Consider the following 12,062-nt stretch of genomic DNA (forward strand, 5'->3'; position numbering starts at 1 on the left):
ATTCCAAGGACGTCTTTGGTCTCAGACTTGACACAGCATGTGAGGTCAGTGAAAGTAAAGTGTATTCTGCGAATCACACTTTTCTGCATGAAGTCAACTCAAAATATTGTTTTAGTGTTTCTTGAATGATATTTAATTGTCAAAAGTCAGCCGTTGGGTGCCAAATCTGTATATTTCCTTGCATCTTTGTGGCCTTACACTTGCCATAGCAAGTGAAATTATGTATTTCAGAACAATACACATCAACATATGAAGTCAACGCAAATATGGATGTGTAGTGGTTTTTGAATTTGTGACAATGACAATGACTGTTCAAACAGAAAAATCAATTAAGTGAAACTGGGTATTTTTACAATCATCAGTGTATCAAGATAACTCAAAATATGAATATTTTAGTGGGTTTTGAGTAATTACAGATTTCATAGCCATTGAGTACCAAAACTGTTAATTTCCAAGGATCTCTGCTGCCTCAGACTTGCCACAGATGGTGAAATGAAACTGGATTATTTCAGGATAATAGATATCAGTGTATAAAGTAAACTCAAAATATGAATGTTTTATTGCGTTATGAATGAGTTAAGGTACGTGAATACCCAAAACAGTATTTCTCAGAAGATCATGCTGCCACAGAAGGTCAAATGTGTTTAATTGGAATGTTTTATTCACAGCACACAGCAATCAAGATAATCAAAAAATGTTTTTTAATGATTGGTTAATTATTTAATAATACACATTTACATAAACTTCAATGTAATATTGATGATGAGACACAAAGTAAACTATACAGAGCAGCACTACACAAGGCATTATATTTCAGATATTCATAATAATAACACAAACATGAGAACACACCAATTCATAAAATAAGTTTTCAAGTTCTAAGTTCAATTAAATTTAAAGTCTAAACAATTTTTTTAAGTTTAATCAACAGGGTCATAAAATTATTTTGGCTTTGGATGGATAAACGAAATAAAATACAAAAAAACAGAGACTCCTGCTACAAGTCTGCATGGTAGTGGTCTTTCTTCCCATCTGGTCACAGACAACATGGACATGGTCAAGAAATATATATTAAAAACATAAAAATAAAAGTATTAAAAACAATTAAAATAATTAAAACTTCTTCTCTTTTTATTCCCAATCTTCTTTTATGACATACTGTAGCACTGCACTTAGCATTTTACAGCATGTTGTACTCTGATTTTGTATGTGATAAACAGAATTGAATTTCAACATAAAGAGTCCAGGTGCTACAATGATCTTCTTGCCTATCTATACATTTCTTTAACAAAGACTTGGAGAACATGACAAGACACTTGAAAGTTGATCATTATACATCCTCTGTTTCATCTTCTGAAAGTTCAGAGTCACTATTGTATTCATCTGAATCACTTTCCAAGTTTACTTCTGTTCCAGTCAAAACTTGCAAATAACAGTTCTTTGTGTGCTGTTGATGGCTTGTGTGTTCTTCTTGGTTAAGCTCTGTAGACCTTGGATTCCCTCTTTACTCAGGCCCCACATCTCACCTTATATACAGGGATAAAAACAACTTTATTACAGACTTTTAGAAACATATCGGTAAGTATAATGCATGCCAAGTGTAACATACTTGATGTGCTACTGCAAAGCTGGGATGACATCTCTTTCAGGGTGTCTGCACGGGTGCAAAGAGATGTCCAATGTTTTTCCATCTCAGTAATGAGAATCTTCTTCTCCTCCTCAAGCCTCCTTACTGCCATTACCATGTCAAATGCCTTCCTTTTTGTCCTTAGACCTACAGAGTCTGTAATACATAAAATCAGCTTATTTTAAGATTTCTTGATATTCCAGATAATGTAAGAAAACCTTTAAATATTACGTTTTCTTACATTATCTGGTCGAACATCAATGAAAGATTGTGTGCTACTATGAGACTTATTTCACATCGTCAATGGACTTATGTACATACCATTGTGTGGAAGCTGCCATGGCCAAATTATGTCATCGGAAAGAACGGTGTCCAAGTCCAGGTTTTCTGCACTGGGAACCATGGCGTTATATTGAACCACCACAGAATTTAAAAGCTTCTTTTCCTCCCTAATCTTTCTGCGTATCCGGGCACGACCCTTGCAGCCATCATTGTCTTTATAAAGACGGTGTGATCTCCTTTTAATACTGGTGACCAGCTTCTGGCCTCCTTCGTCTGGCCACAGCAGCAACATCAGAATCAGTTGAGGATGTTGTCCCTGATAAGAAGAGAAGTAGGAAATTTGCTTCTTAATTTCAGGCGTATGGGCCAGTGAACCTAAACATTATTTTCTGCAACTTAGTGGCTACCCTACTGTATAAGGCTTTGTACCCGACAAGTTCAAGGCTATGTGTATTTGCAACAAACAAAAGCTTGATGAGAAATTCAAAGGGTGGAAGCAGTATATCAAGCTGAACATTATACCTTCTGCCCACTCCTTGACATCAGTGATCCAGCCCTCCAGGCGATCATCTGTGACTGCCATTTCAGTTTTCATGATCTCCAGGCTCTGCAACTGTCTTTGCAGGGCTATTGTGGCCTTCAAACACAAACAACAAATGACAATGAAGCCATATACAGCACTCATTCAATATACTGTACAGGGACAATAATATATGGCAATTCCATGGAAAGTGGAAAATTTCGTCGCATTTACAATGTCAATAAAATGCCACGGTATCTGTTTGATAATGACTACACCAGGTTTCATGCAAAATATTCTAACAAATACTATGCTTGCTCACATCCATAACCTGGAATTCCATTGGAATATGGCTTCATTGTCATTTGTTGTTTGTGTTTGAAGGCCACAATTGTCAGGAGTCCCCCTGCCACGCCCCCTTCACGGGCTGTCACACCGGGGCATTTCCCGAAGCACTCCGCTTCTTCTCTCGTGCGTGCCCCGCCCGCACGGAGATGTTGCGCTCTCGGCTTCAATGAACACACCTGACGCGCATCAACTATAATCACCTGCCTCTATTTAAACCCTTCACTCCCGCACTCTCACTGTCTGTTATTAAATGTGTGTTCACGCATGTTCATGTTGCGTGTTTATCGGCGTATGCACGTTTCCGCTCCGTACCCGTTTTCACGGACTTCTCTCTCTCTCCACGGCAGCACCAGCGCTTGCCCTTCCGGAGTGCACCCTGGATTTACCCCGATCCTCCGGGTACGGCTGTATTCGTTTTCTTAGTGTTTGATTTAAGTTCCTATGTTTATGCCCAGCACCGCGCTTTCCCACGCGCATCTGTGGATTACTCGTCCCGAGCGGATACGTACTTTCGGTTGTGACTCTCCGTATCCGGTGTGAGTGTTTTTGAGTTGGCTCAAAAAAAAAAAAAAAAAAAAAAAAAAAAAAAAAGACAAGACATGATCGGATTAACGCCGTGGTCCCGGCGCGAGCCGGGCCTCGGAGGTCGGGTTCGCTCAGCCGCGATCAAGTGGCAGCCAAGCTCCGCCCCCGGGAAAACCCGGAAGCTCGCAGCCGCTCGGCACGCCGCAGCGCCACGCCCCCTTAATGACGTCATAGGACTCTCGGCTCGCTTCTCCGGCAACAGGGCTGAGTGGAGCGTGTTTTTACGGAGCGTAGAAGGTTATATGGAGGCGTATCCGTCCAGCTTCCTTACGGAGAGTGCTAAGATCGCGTTCCACATCTCTCTACTGTCTGGGGAAGCACTCTCTCTTGCCAGTGAGTTGTGGGATGCGACTGGAGGTGAGTTCCGCTCATGCGCCCGGTTCCTGCAGCTGCTCACAAAGGAACTCGGGATGACCACGGCTGATCTCCATCTCCTCTCCCCTGGCCCCAAGAACGCCGTTCCGCGCCAGAGCTTCCAGGAGATCTCCGCCCTGCTTCAGGCCCTCCAGGAGATGTCCACTCCGCCTCAGGTTCTCCAGGGGATCACCGCCGTACTCCAGGCCATCCAGGACGGCTCTGTCCCGCTACAGGACCTCCGGGAACTCTCCCTTCTGCTCCAGAATCTCCGGGACGACTCCGTTCCTTTCCAGGGTCCTGTGGAGAGCTCCGTTCCGCACCAGGTGTCTACAGAGGGCTCCTCTTCGTTCCAGAATGGCCCCGAGAGCTCCTCCCCGTTCCCGTGTCCCGAGGAGAGCTCCGTTCGGCCCCAGGACCTCCGTGAGGGCTCGGCTCCGGCCCCAGACCTCCGTGAATGCCCGGCTCCGCCCCAGGATTTCCCGAAGATCTCCGCCTCGCTCCAGGTCTCCGAAGAGAGCTCCTTTCCGCTCCAGGATCCTACAGAGAGCTCCGTTCTGTCCCAGGACCCCCGTGAGAGCTCCGTTCTGTCCCAGGACCTCCGTGTGAGCTCCGTTCCATTCCAGGACCTCCGTGGGAGCTCTGTCCCGTCCCAGGACCTCTGTGACAGCTTCTCTCTGTCCCCGAGGGTCCCTGTGGGCTCCGTTCTGCTCCAGAGCCTTGAAAGGAGCTCGGTTTCATCCCAGGACGCCCGGGAAAGATCAGCTCCGCTCCCGGGTCACAAGAAGAGCTCGGTTCCGCGTCAGCGCATCCCCGAGACCACCTCTTCGTCCACTGGGATCCCTGACGAGAACTCGGCTCCGCTCCCGGTTCCTGACGTGAGCCCCTCTGTGCTCCCAAGTCCCAAGGAGAGCTCGGTTCCAAGCCCATGCACCTCTTCAACCAATGGGATCCCGGAGCACACAACCCGTCTCAGAGACTGCGAAAGGGACGTCGACCCGCTGCCCCGGGCTACATCCGAAGGCGACGGCTCGCCCCACAGTCTCTCAAAAGGTGACGGCTCGCCTCAGGACCCCTCTCACGGTGACATCCTGCCCTCGAGCTCCCTGGAGGTTGACGCCACACCAACCAATCCTGACGAGGTCACGACTCAACCGCTGTCCTCGGCCAGGGACATCGCTCCGTCTCCGGGCTCCGTCCAGAGGGTCTTCCAGCCGGTAAGCCCCGTCGAAAGCTCTGCCCTGCTTCCGGTAGTCACCGAGGTTGTTTCTCCACTCCAGGTCCCCGTGGGTGGTAAAGTCCCGTTCCTGACCTTCCTGGGTAACGCCGATCCGTTCCAGGTTGCTGCCAGGGACGTCATGCCTTGTCAGGTCTCCAGGGCTATCGCCTCTCAGCTCCAGAACACCGCAGGGGAAGTCGCTCAGCTGCCGGTTTTCGCTGAGGGCGTGGCTCCGCTCCAGGGCTCCGCTGAGGGCAGCACTCCGCCTCCTGTCTCTGCTGAGGGCGTCGCTCTGCTCCTGGCCTCCGTGGGGGTCATCTCTCCGCCTCCTGTCTCTGCTGAGGGCGTCGCTCCGCTCCTGGCCTCCGTGGGGGTCATCTCTCCGCCTCCTGTCTCTGCTGAGGGCGTCGCTCTGCTCCAGGTCGCCAGGGGAATCGTCTCTCCGCCTCCTGTCTCCGCCCAGGATGCCGTTCTGCTCCGGGTCTCCACAGGGGTCGTCTCTCCGCCTCCTGCCTCCGCCGAGGTCGTCGTTACGCTCCGGGTCTCCAGGGGGTTCGTCGCGCCGCCTGCTGTCTTCGCTGAGGGCGTCGCTCTGCTCCAGGTCTCCGTGGTGGATGTCTTTCCGCCTCTGGCTTGCGCCATGAACTTCGCCCCGTTCCTGGCCTCCGCATGGGGCTGTGTTCCGTCCCGGCTCTCCGCGGGTGTGGTCGCTTTGCCTGGGGCCCTTCCTTGCTGTTCCTGGCTCCGTGAAGGTTCCGGCCGGGTCCCCTTCGACCCTGGAGGACTGGAGGGGCCCTCCTCCGAGTGCCCGGGCCCACCGGGCTTTCTGGAGGGTTGGGGGCGTCCGGAGCCGCCCCTTGGGGTGTCAGGAGTCCCCCTGCCACGCCCCCTTCACGGGCTGTCACACCGGGGCATTTCCCGAAGCACTCCGCTTCTTCTCTCGTGCGTGCCCCGCCCGCACGGAGATGTTGCGCTCTCGGCTTCAATGAACACACCTGACGCGCATCAACTATAATCACCTGCCTCTATTTAAACCCTTCACTCCCGCACTCTCACTGTCTGTTATTAAATGTGTGTTCACGCATGTTCATGTTGCGTGTTTATCGGCGTATGCACGTTTCCGCTCCGTACCCGTTTTCACGGACTTCTCTCTCTCTCCACGGCAGCACCAGCGCTTGCCCTTCCGGAGTGCACCCTGGATTTACCCCGATCCTCCGGGTACGGCTGTATTCGTTTTCTTAGTGTTTGATTTAAGTTCCTATGTTTATGCCCAGCACCGTGCTTTCCCACGCGCATCTGTGGATTACTCGTCCCGAGCGGATACGTACTTTCGGTTGTGACTCTCCGTATCCGGTGTGAGTGTTTTTGAGTTGGCTTTGCCTTTTGTTTGAATTAAAACACTGTTTGCTGGTATTTCGGCTTCCGCCTCCATATCTCCGCATAACAACAATAGCCCTGCAAAGAGGTTTTATATATATATATATATATATATATATATATATATATATATATATATATATATATATATGTGATGTCACTATATTTTACAATACACAATAAATGCATAAGTGATTACTGGTGTCTTTACCTTTTGATATCGGCGGGCAAGTGTGGAAGCCAAGTTGTTCGTCTTTTGCTGATTCCAGCGCATGGCCATGACTGTAAACATGTCTGTGCGTACTGCAAACAAATAAGCTTATTATTCTTCTTCATAGTAGAGGTAGGTAAAAAACTGTGCAGACTTGCTGGACACAAATGGTATAAAGAACTGTAGCAGGATAGCAGGTGAGTATGGTAAGGTACACAAATGGTATAGAGCACTGTAGCAGGACAGTAAGTTGCATGTACCTCATCCACGTCATCTGGATCAAAATGTACTGCAGCTTGAACACTTCTAACAGCAGTATGAGAAAGGCAAAGTATTGCATTCGCTTGCAGCTGTATCTTGTATCATTTTATGAAACTAGTGCAGTGTGGTTACCTTACCTGCTTTTGCCATGTGCTTTGTGGTAACAGCAATTCTTGAAAGGAAGGCATTACACTGCTCCACCTCCTCCCCAAGAGTCAAACCAGCCCCCTCCTGGTACGCCCCACTCCATTTTACCTTCAAAAATAAAATAAATGAATCTAAGCTGCAACAATCTTATGTTTGGATAAAGAAAATCACATGGACAGTCAAGTCAAAAAATCACATGGATTTTCTTACCTCGCATTTGAAGTCGTGGGCTTTAGCATGAAACACTGAAAGAAACGGCTTCATTGAGAGCAGATCCTGAAGCTCAGGGCATCTCTCACTCACTCTTTTGAGGTAAGGCCAATACTTGCACGCAACATCCATAGCAAAGAATTTCACTGGCTTACAAGCCATTTTTTTCTGGAGGTACAGAGGGTAAGCAAAAACCTCCCCCCTGAACATATTAAGGGCACAAAGAAGAACACCATGCCGACAAACGGCAAGTTCTAGGCCCTCCTCATCTATTTTGCTGGAAGACTTCTGTGATGTTTCTCGTGCCGCTGACCACTGTCTCCCACAGACACCTCTTCCAGAGATCTAAAACATGGAAGATGGTTAACAGTCCAAACAAAATCCTATGTAGGAGTTGGTATTTTGCATGTAAATATAGTGATGTTTTGCCAATTTACGTGGTTGGTCAAGGAATGGACATAGTCCACGAATCTTGCTACATCATCGTCCTTGGCTATGAAGACACCATTAAAGATGGCCTGTTCCTCTGATCTAAATAAAGAGACACATATTGCCTTTTAATATTCATATGATTTTCATTATGATTTTTAGCAAAGTCACTTTCAAAATGATGAACTAAACACTATATTTTTAAGTACCTTGCTGCACTCTTGAATCTATAGTGCTTACGGTTCCCATCAACAGAGACTGCAAGCATGTTTGGGGTGCATGCTGGGCAGTTAAAGTGGTCTTCCCGAATGACTTTGTCCACTTCAAAATGGACAGCCTCCCACTCCAAAAAGCTTTTTCTGAAGCTGTCTGCTATGATCTTTCCAGTCTGTTTCAAAAGAGTACAGTAAAAGAGAAACAGATAAAACACTTTTTTACCTTTTAACATTGAAATAAGATGCACTAAAAGAGAAAAACACTGGGATGTGTGTACTACTTTTGTGACCTCTCATAATTAACATCAAAGGATCAGTGCCAAAAGCCCTGTGATTATTGTGCTGACACGTAGTGCTTAGTGCATTTGTGGCCGGACCCGTGTTTTTATCCTGTCTCGAGTGTCCTTTCGCCGGGCCCACTCCCCTGTCTCTATCCCATACTTTCTTATCTCCTTGACTGTCCTGTCCCAATAAAAGCAAGAAAGCCCCTAAAATATATTTTAAATTAATAAATAAACATCAAAGGAAAAGAACCTGAAGAAAAAAAAACCTTACAGTCTCTAGCCAAAGAAATGTTTCCAAATGAACATTTCTGTGATCAGATCAAATGATATTGGGAGAACACAACAAAGTCGATAGCCAAATCTTAGAACTTAATGGAGTAGATGTTAAGGTCTTCAGAAGGACCTCTTTTTTCATAAAACAGTGCAAACTACATGACAGCACAAGTTGCTAGATGTTTATACAAAGGGTGACAAAGGGTCTGAATTTACACATGTGAATTTACACATTTTCCCTAATCAGTGTAAATGTTCATGTGTACTTTTGATCTCATACTATAATTGTGAGTTACTTAAAGATTGTCACCACAAATACTTACACGGCCAAAGCGGACAGTTCGTTGATCTAGCATTCTAAGAAATGCTTGGCTGGACATCCCAGGTGCTGCCATCTTCAACTCCTCAAAGGAAAATAGGATGTCTGTAGCATACACTGTGGAAATTTGAGAAGTAGCAGGCCAGTAGTCATTATGGACCAGCTCATCCACGCCAGCACTCCATGTGGCTTGGCATACCTCACATTTCAACTCTGGCAAGTTGAGATCATATCGGCCTGGAAAAGGTAAGAAATTTATTACCAGCTTGGTTTACATTAAACTTACTGCATCTGATATTCACATGAATAAAAACTCAGCTTAAGAATATGAATATCTGTGTTTGTTTCCATCAACTGTGTAAAAAATTAGACTAAGTCTTCAATACTAGGGACTAAACAAATGAACTAAGGCAGGGACTGACAAGATTAATAATCACAGAACTAGACAGGTAAGGGGCTGAGACAGGAACATGAACACATTGCAGGTATAAATAAAGGAGCACATGGAGCACAAGACCAGAAAGTAGACAAAGGGAACACAGGAAGTAACACAAAGAGCAGACATGATAGATAGTGGAACAGAACAAGACAGTATATCACATCATGTCAGATGGGTGTGTTTTAGAAATTGCGGATCTACTGGATTATAACATATAAGCATGACATATGGATATTGTGATCAGGGATATGGATAGTGTGTAGACATAGGGTGTGATCAGGCTTTAGCGGAAGTGATGCCCACCCCAAAGTTCTCCTTACCATTCATTGTAACCACAGAAATGGGTTTTCCAGTTATGACACTTAAACTCTGAGGACAGCTACATATTGTCCCTGGCATCTCCAAGGGTACAAGACACACTTGATAAAAAGATACATTTATGAGAATAGTAATAGGATAGAAGATAAAGACCAACATATGTATTTACTGTAAGCTTTAAAAGACCAGATATTCTTCATGGCTTCATTGCCTGATCAGAAATTATTTATTTATTTATTGTTTTAGTTTGCCAGGTGATAACTGGAATTAACAAATGAGAAAATATGACTCTCAAAAACTACAACTTACCACACTGGGTAAGAACCTTCTCCACATAACAGGATGTCGGAGGCAATGGCTGAAAGAAACCGTCTGTAATTGAGTCCCTGTTGTGGAAGACTTGAGCCTTGTGGATGCTGATGTCACAACGGGCACAGAGGAAGGGGTGTGGTCGACAGTCACAACAGTGGATCATAGCTGGACTGAGGTAACATTTCTGGCAGACTGGACTTGCCACATGCTGCTTAGCCACCATTTTTTCCACCAACCGGGGTCTCACTTTCTCCCACCACCCTGAGACAAGACTTTTTCTTACTGACCAATCACTGGAGGCTTGCGGTGTTTCTTGGTCATCTAAATCTTCACCCAGTGAGCGCTTTAGCTCTTGAAGGAAAGTCTCTGTTAAAACAATGGACAGTATTTAAAAAGAACAGGTTATTAGACAAAAGAGTATATCACTGAACAACATTCATTCTGAAGTTTGTAATAACTGTGTTATCTATCGTACTAACTTACAAATATGGAATGTGTATTACATTCCTATTATTAATGAACATACTGTTTTACAGTGCAGGGACAATATAGGACATACCAGCGTTTATGTGAGAAAAGTCATCAGTCATTTCCACACTGGTTTCCAGAGCACTGGAAAGGGAACCATCGGTCCTTCCAGTTTGTCTGTGGCTAAGACCAGCTGTGGCAGAAAAAAACATCTTAAGAATTTGAAACATACATGACTGCCTTTAAAACATAATGACACAAAGTTTTAGCATTGCTCTTCCTTATAGTATGTATAGTAAGTATGTAGAATTATACGCATATTTACATATATTTTCTAATTCAGACCCATGACTTAGTGACATGTTTATATATCATTCCAAAAGGTAAAAATAGATCTAGAGATAAAATCTAGATCTTAATTAACATGAATGAAAAGAAGGTCTTACCTGCTTCCTTTCTGGAGAATCTTGGCCTCCCATAAACAATGTTCCCTTCACTGTAACTCTTAATCCACTTGCCAGTTGGAGGCTGGATGGATGATGCCTCTTGTTGCATGCTGATGACCTCATGCAGCCTTTGGAGTTCATCCATGTCTTCTGCCTGGTTGACAAGACTGTTGATCTCGTCCAAGAGCTGGTTCAGCTTAGGATCTGACATGGCGCACAGAACAAACAAAAGAGCACAGGGACAAACACACCACTAAGAGAAGAGAGGGGAGAATAGATAGGGAGAGAGAACAATACAAAAACGAGAACAGGGAAAATGACAATACAAACGTGGCTCTTAAAAGTGCCTTTTGTAGTCAGCTACTAATTATTAGTTGAAACATTGAATTTAAGAACCTGTTGAAAAAGAGAAAGATAAATCGGTACAGAATTGATAACTAAACTACACTACACATAAACAAACACACATCTGAAGAGTATGGATTGTGTTTACATGCTGTCATCAATAATGCCTAAGCCATGGCTAACCAATGTATAGCACCATGCGCACATTTAATTTAGCATAAGGTTATATTATATCCATCTCAATATCACGACATCATACAGTGCGCTAAAATATTACCCAACAACAACAACAACTTTATGACATGAGCTGATTGTTTTTGATAAACTAAGATCTAATATATCTAATTCTAGATTGAGTCCAATACTTACGTATGAAAATAGAAAATCGCAATGGTGCTTGGGATCGTCGCGTGCAATGAGGTGTCACCGCTGAAGTAGCTGATTGGCCAACGTGAAGTAGGGTAAGAGGCAGGAACAATTATTATTATTATTATTATTATTATTATTATTATTATTATTATTATTATTATTACGGTTGTTGTTATTATAATAATAATAATAATAATTATTATTATTATTATTATTTTCTACAGCAGTTTCTGTTAGGTCCAGTTTCTGATTGGACGTTTGGATCTATGTTGGGGTGGAGGATGAAAATATAATTCGATATCATTAAACTTCGTTAGTTGGTACGGTTATATCAAAGCATTATTACAAATATACTGGGCAAATCGTTTTTTTATCAAAAAAAAAAAAAAAAAAGATTTGCAGCCACTGCGTGCGTCAAAATCCGACGTTAAGGGTCGGTCTGACCCATTAAAAAGTCTGTAGCATAAAACCTGTTGTGTTTTTTTCGCAAGATAATACATAAATCTAGCCAAGTTATTATTATTATTATTATTATTATTATTATTTTTATTATTAATAATAATAATGTTACGAAATTTTCACCACATACGGCAGATTCGTTGGTTGACCCCCGGCCGCGTCAAAATCCGAAGATGAGGGATTTGCATTGAAGTGTATAGGACGGCCATCTACGTTGAAAAGCAACGCAAAGGGGGTACCTTTTG

At 44.3% G+C, this 12,062-nt stretch overlaps 2 protein-coding genes across 2 annotated transcripts; both read right to left on the reverse strand.

Moving 5' to 3' along the window:
• Positions 1-749: 749 nt before the first annotated feature.
• Positions 750-6,608, reverse strand: LOC124385669. The gene is made up of 5 exons (XM_046848861.1): positions 6,524-6,608; positions 2,432-2,546; positions 1,949-2,225; positions 1,610-1,783; positions 750-1,526 (listed from the first exon to the last, which is right to left on the reverse strand). Exons 2-5 carry the CDS (start codon positions 2,477-2,479, stop codon positions 1,417-1,419), a joined length of 609 nt encoding a protein of 202 aa, XP_046704817.1. The 5' UTR covers positions 2,480-2,546; positions 6,524-6,608; the 3' UTR covers positions 750-1,416.
• A 290-nt stretch (positions 6,609-6,898) lies between these two features.
• On the reverse strand, positions 6,899-11,310 carry LOC124386164. The gene is made up of 9 exons (XM_046849822.1): positions 10,645-11,310; positions 10,290-10,391; positions 9,728-10,096; positions 9,421-9,519; positions 8,666-8,898; positions 7,780-7,958; positions 7,579-7,672; positions 7,142-7,486; positions 6,899-7,039 (listed from the first exon to the last, which is right to left on the reverse strand). Exons 1-9 carry the CDS (start codon positions 10,853-10,855, stop codon positions 6,899-6,901), a joined length of 1,773 nt encoding a protein of 590 aa, XP_046705778.1. The 5' UTR covers positions 10,856-11,310.
• Positions 11,311-12,062: the final 752 nt, after the last annotated feature.

This window comes from Silurus meridionalis, chromosome 5, assembly GCF_014805685.1.
Source record: "Silurus meridionalis isolate SWU-2019-XX chromosome 5, ASM1480568v1, whole genome shotgun sequence".
NCBI classification, from domain to species: domain Eukaryota; kingdom Metazoa; phylum Chordata; class Actinopteri; order Siluriformes; family Siluridae; genus Silurus; species Silurus meridionalis.

Bases quoted from the DNA above. Each gene is read 5' to 3' on its own strand.
- LOC124385669 (XM_046848861.1), bottom strand. From the start codon at position 2,479: ATGATCGCCTGGAGGGCTGGATCACTGATGTCAAGGAGTGGGCAGAAG. The intron at 2,226-2,431 runs GTATAATGTTCA...TCTTCTTATCAG, and splicing joins TGTCAAGGAGTGGGCAGAAG to GGACAACATCCTCAACTGAT. The intron at 1,784-1,948 runs GTATGTACATAA...TATGTATTACAG, and splicing joins ATGGCAGCTTCCACACAATG to ACTCTGTAGGTCTAAGGACA.
- LOC124386164 (XM_046849822.1), bottom strand. From the start codon at position 10,855: ATGTCAGATCCTAAGCTGAACCAGCTCTTGGACGAGATCAACAGTCTT. The intron at 10,392-10,644 runs GTAAGACCTTCT...TTTCTGCCACAG, and splicing joins ATTCTCCAGAAAGGAAGCAG to CTGGTCTTAGCCACAGACAA. The intron at 7,673-7,779 runs GTACTTAAAAAT...CTCTTTATTTAG, and splicing joins AGATTCAAGAGTGCAGCAAG to ATCAGAGGAACAGGCCATCT.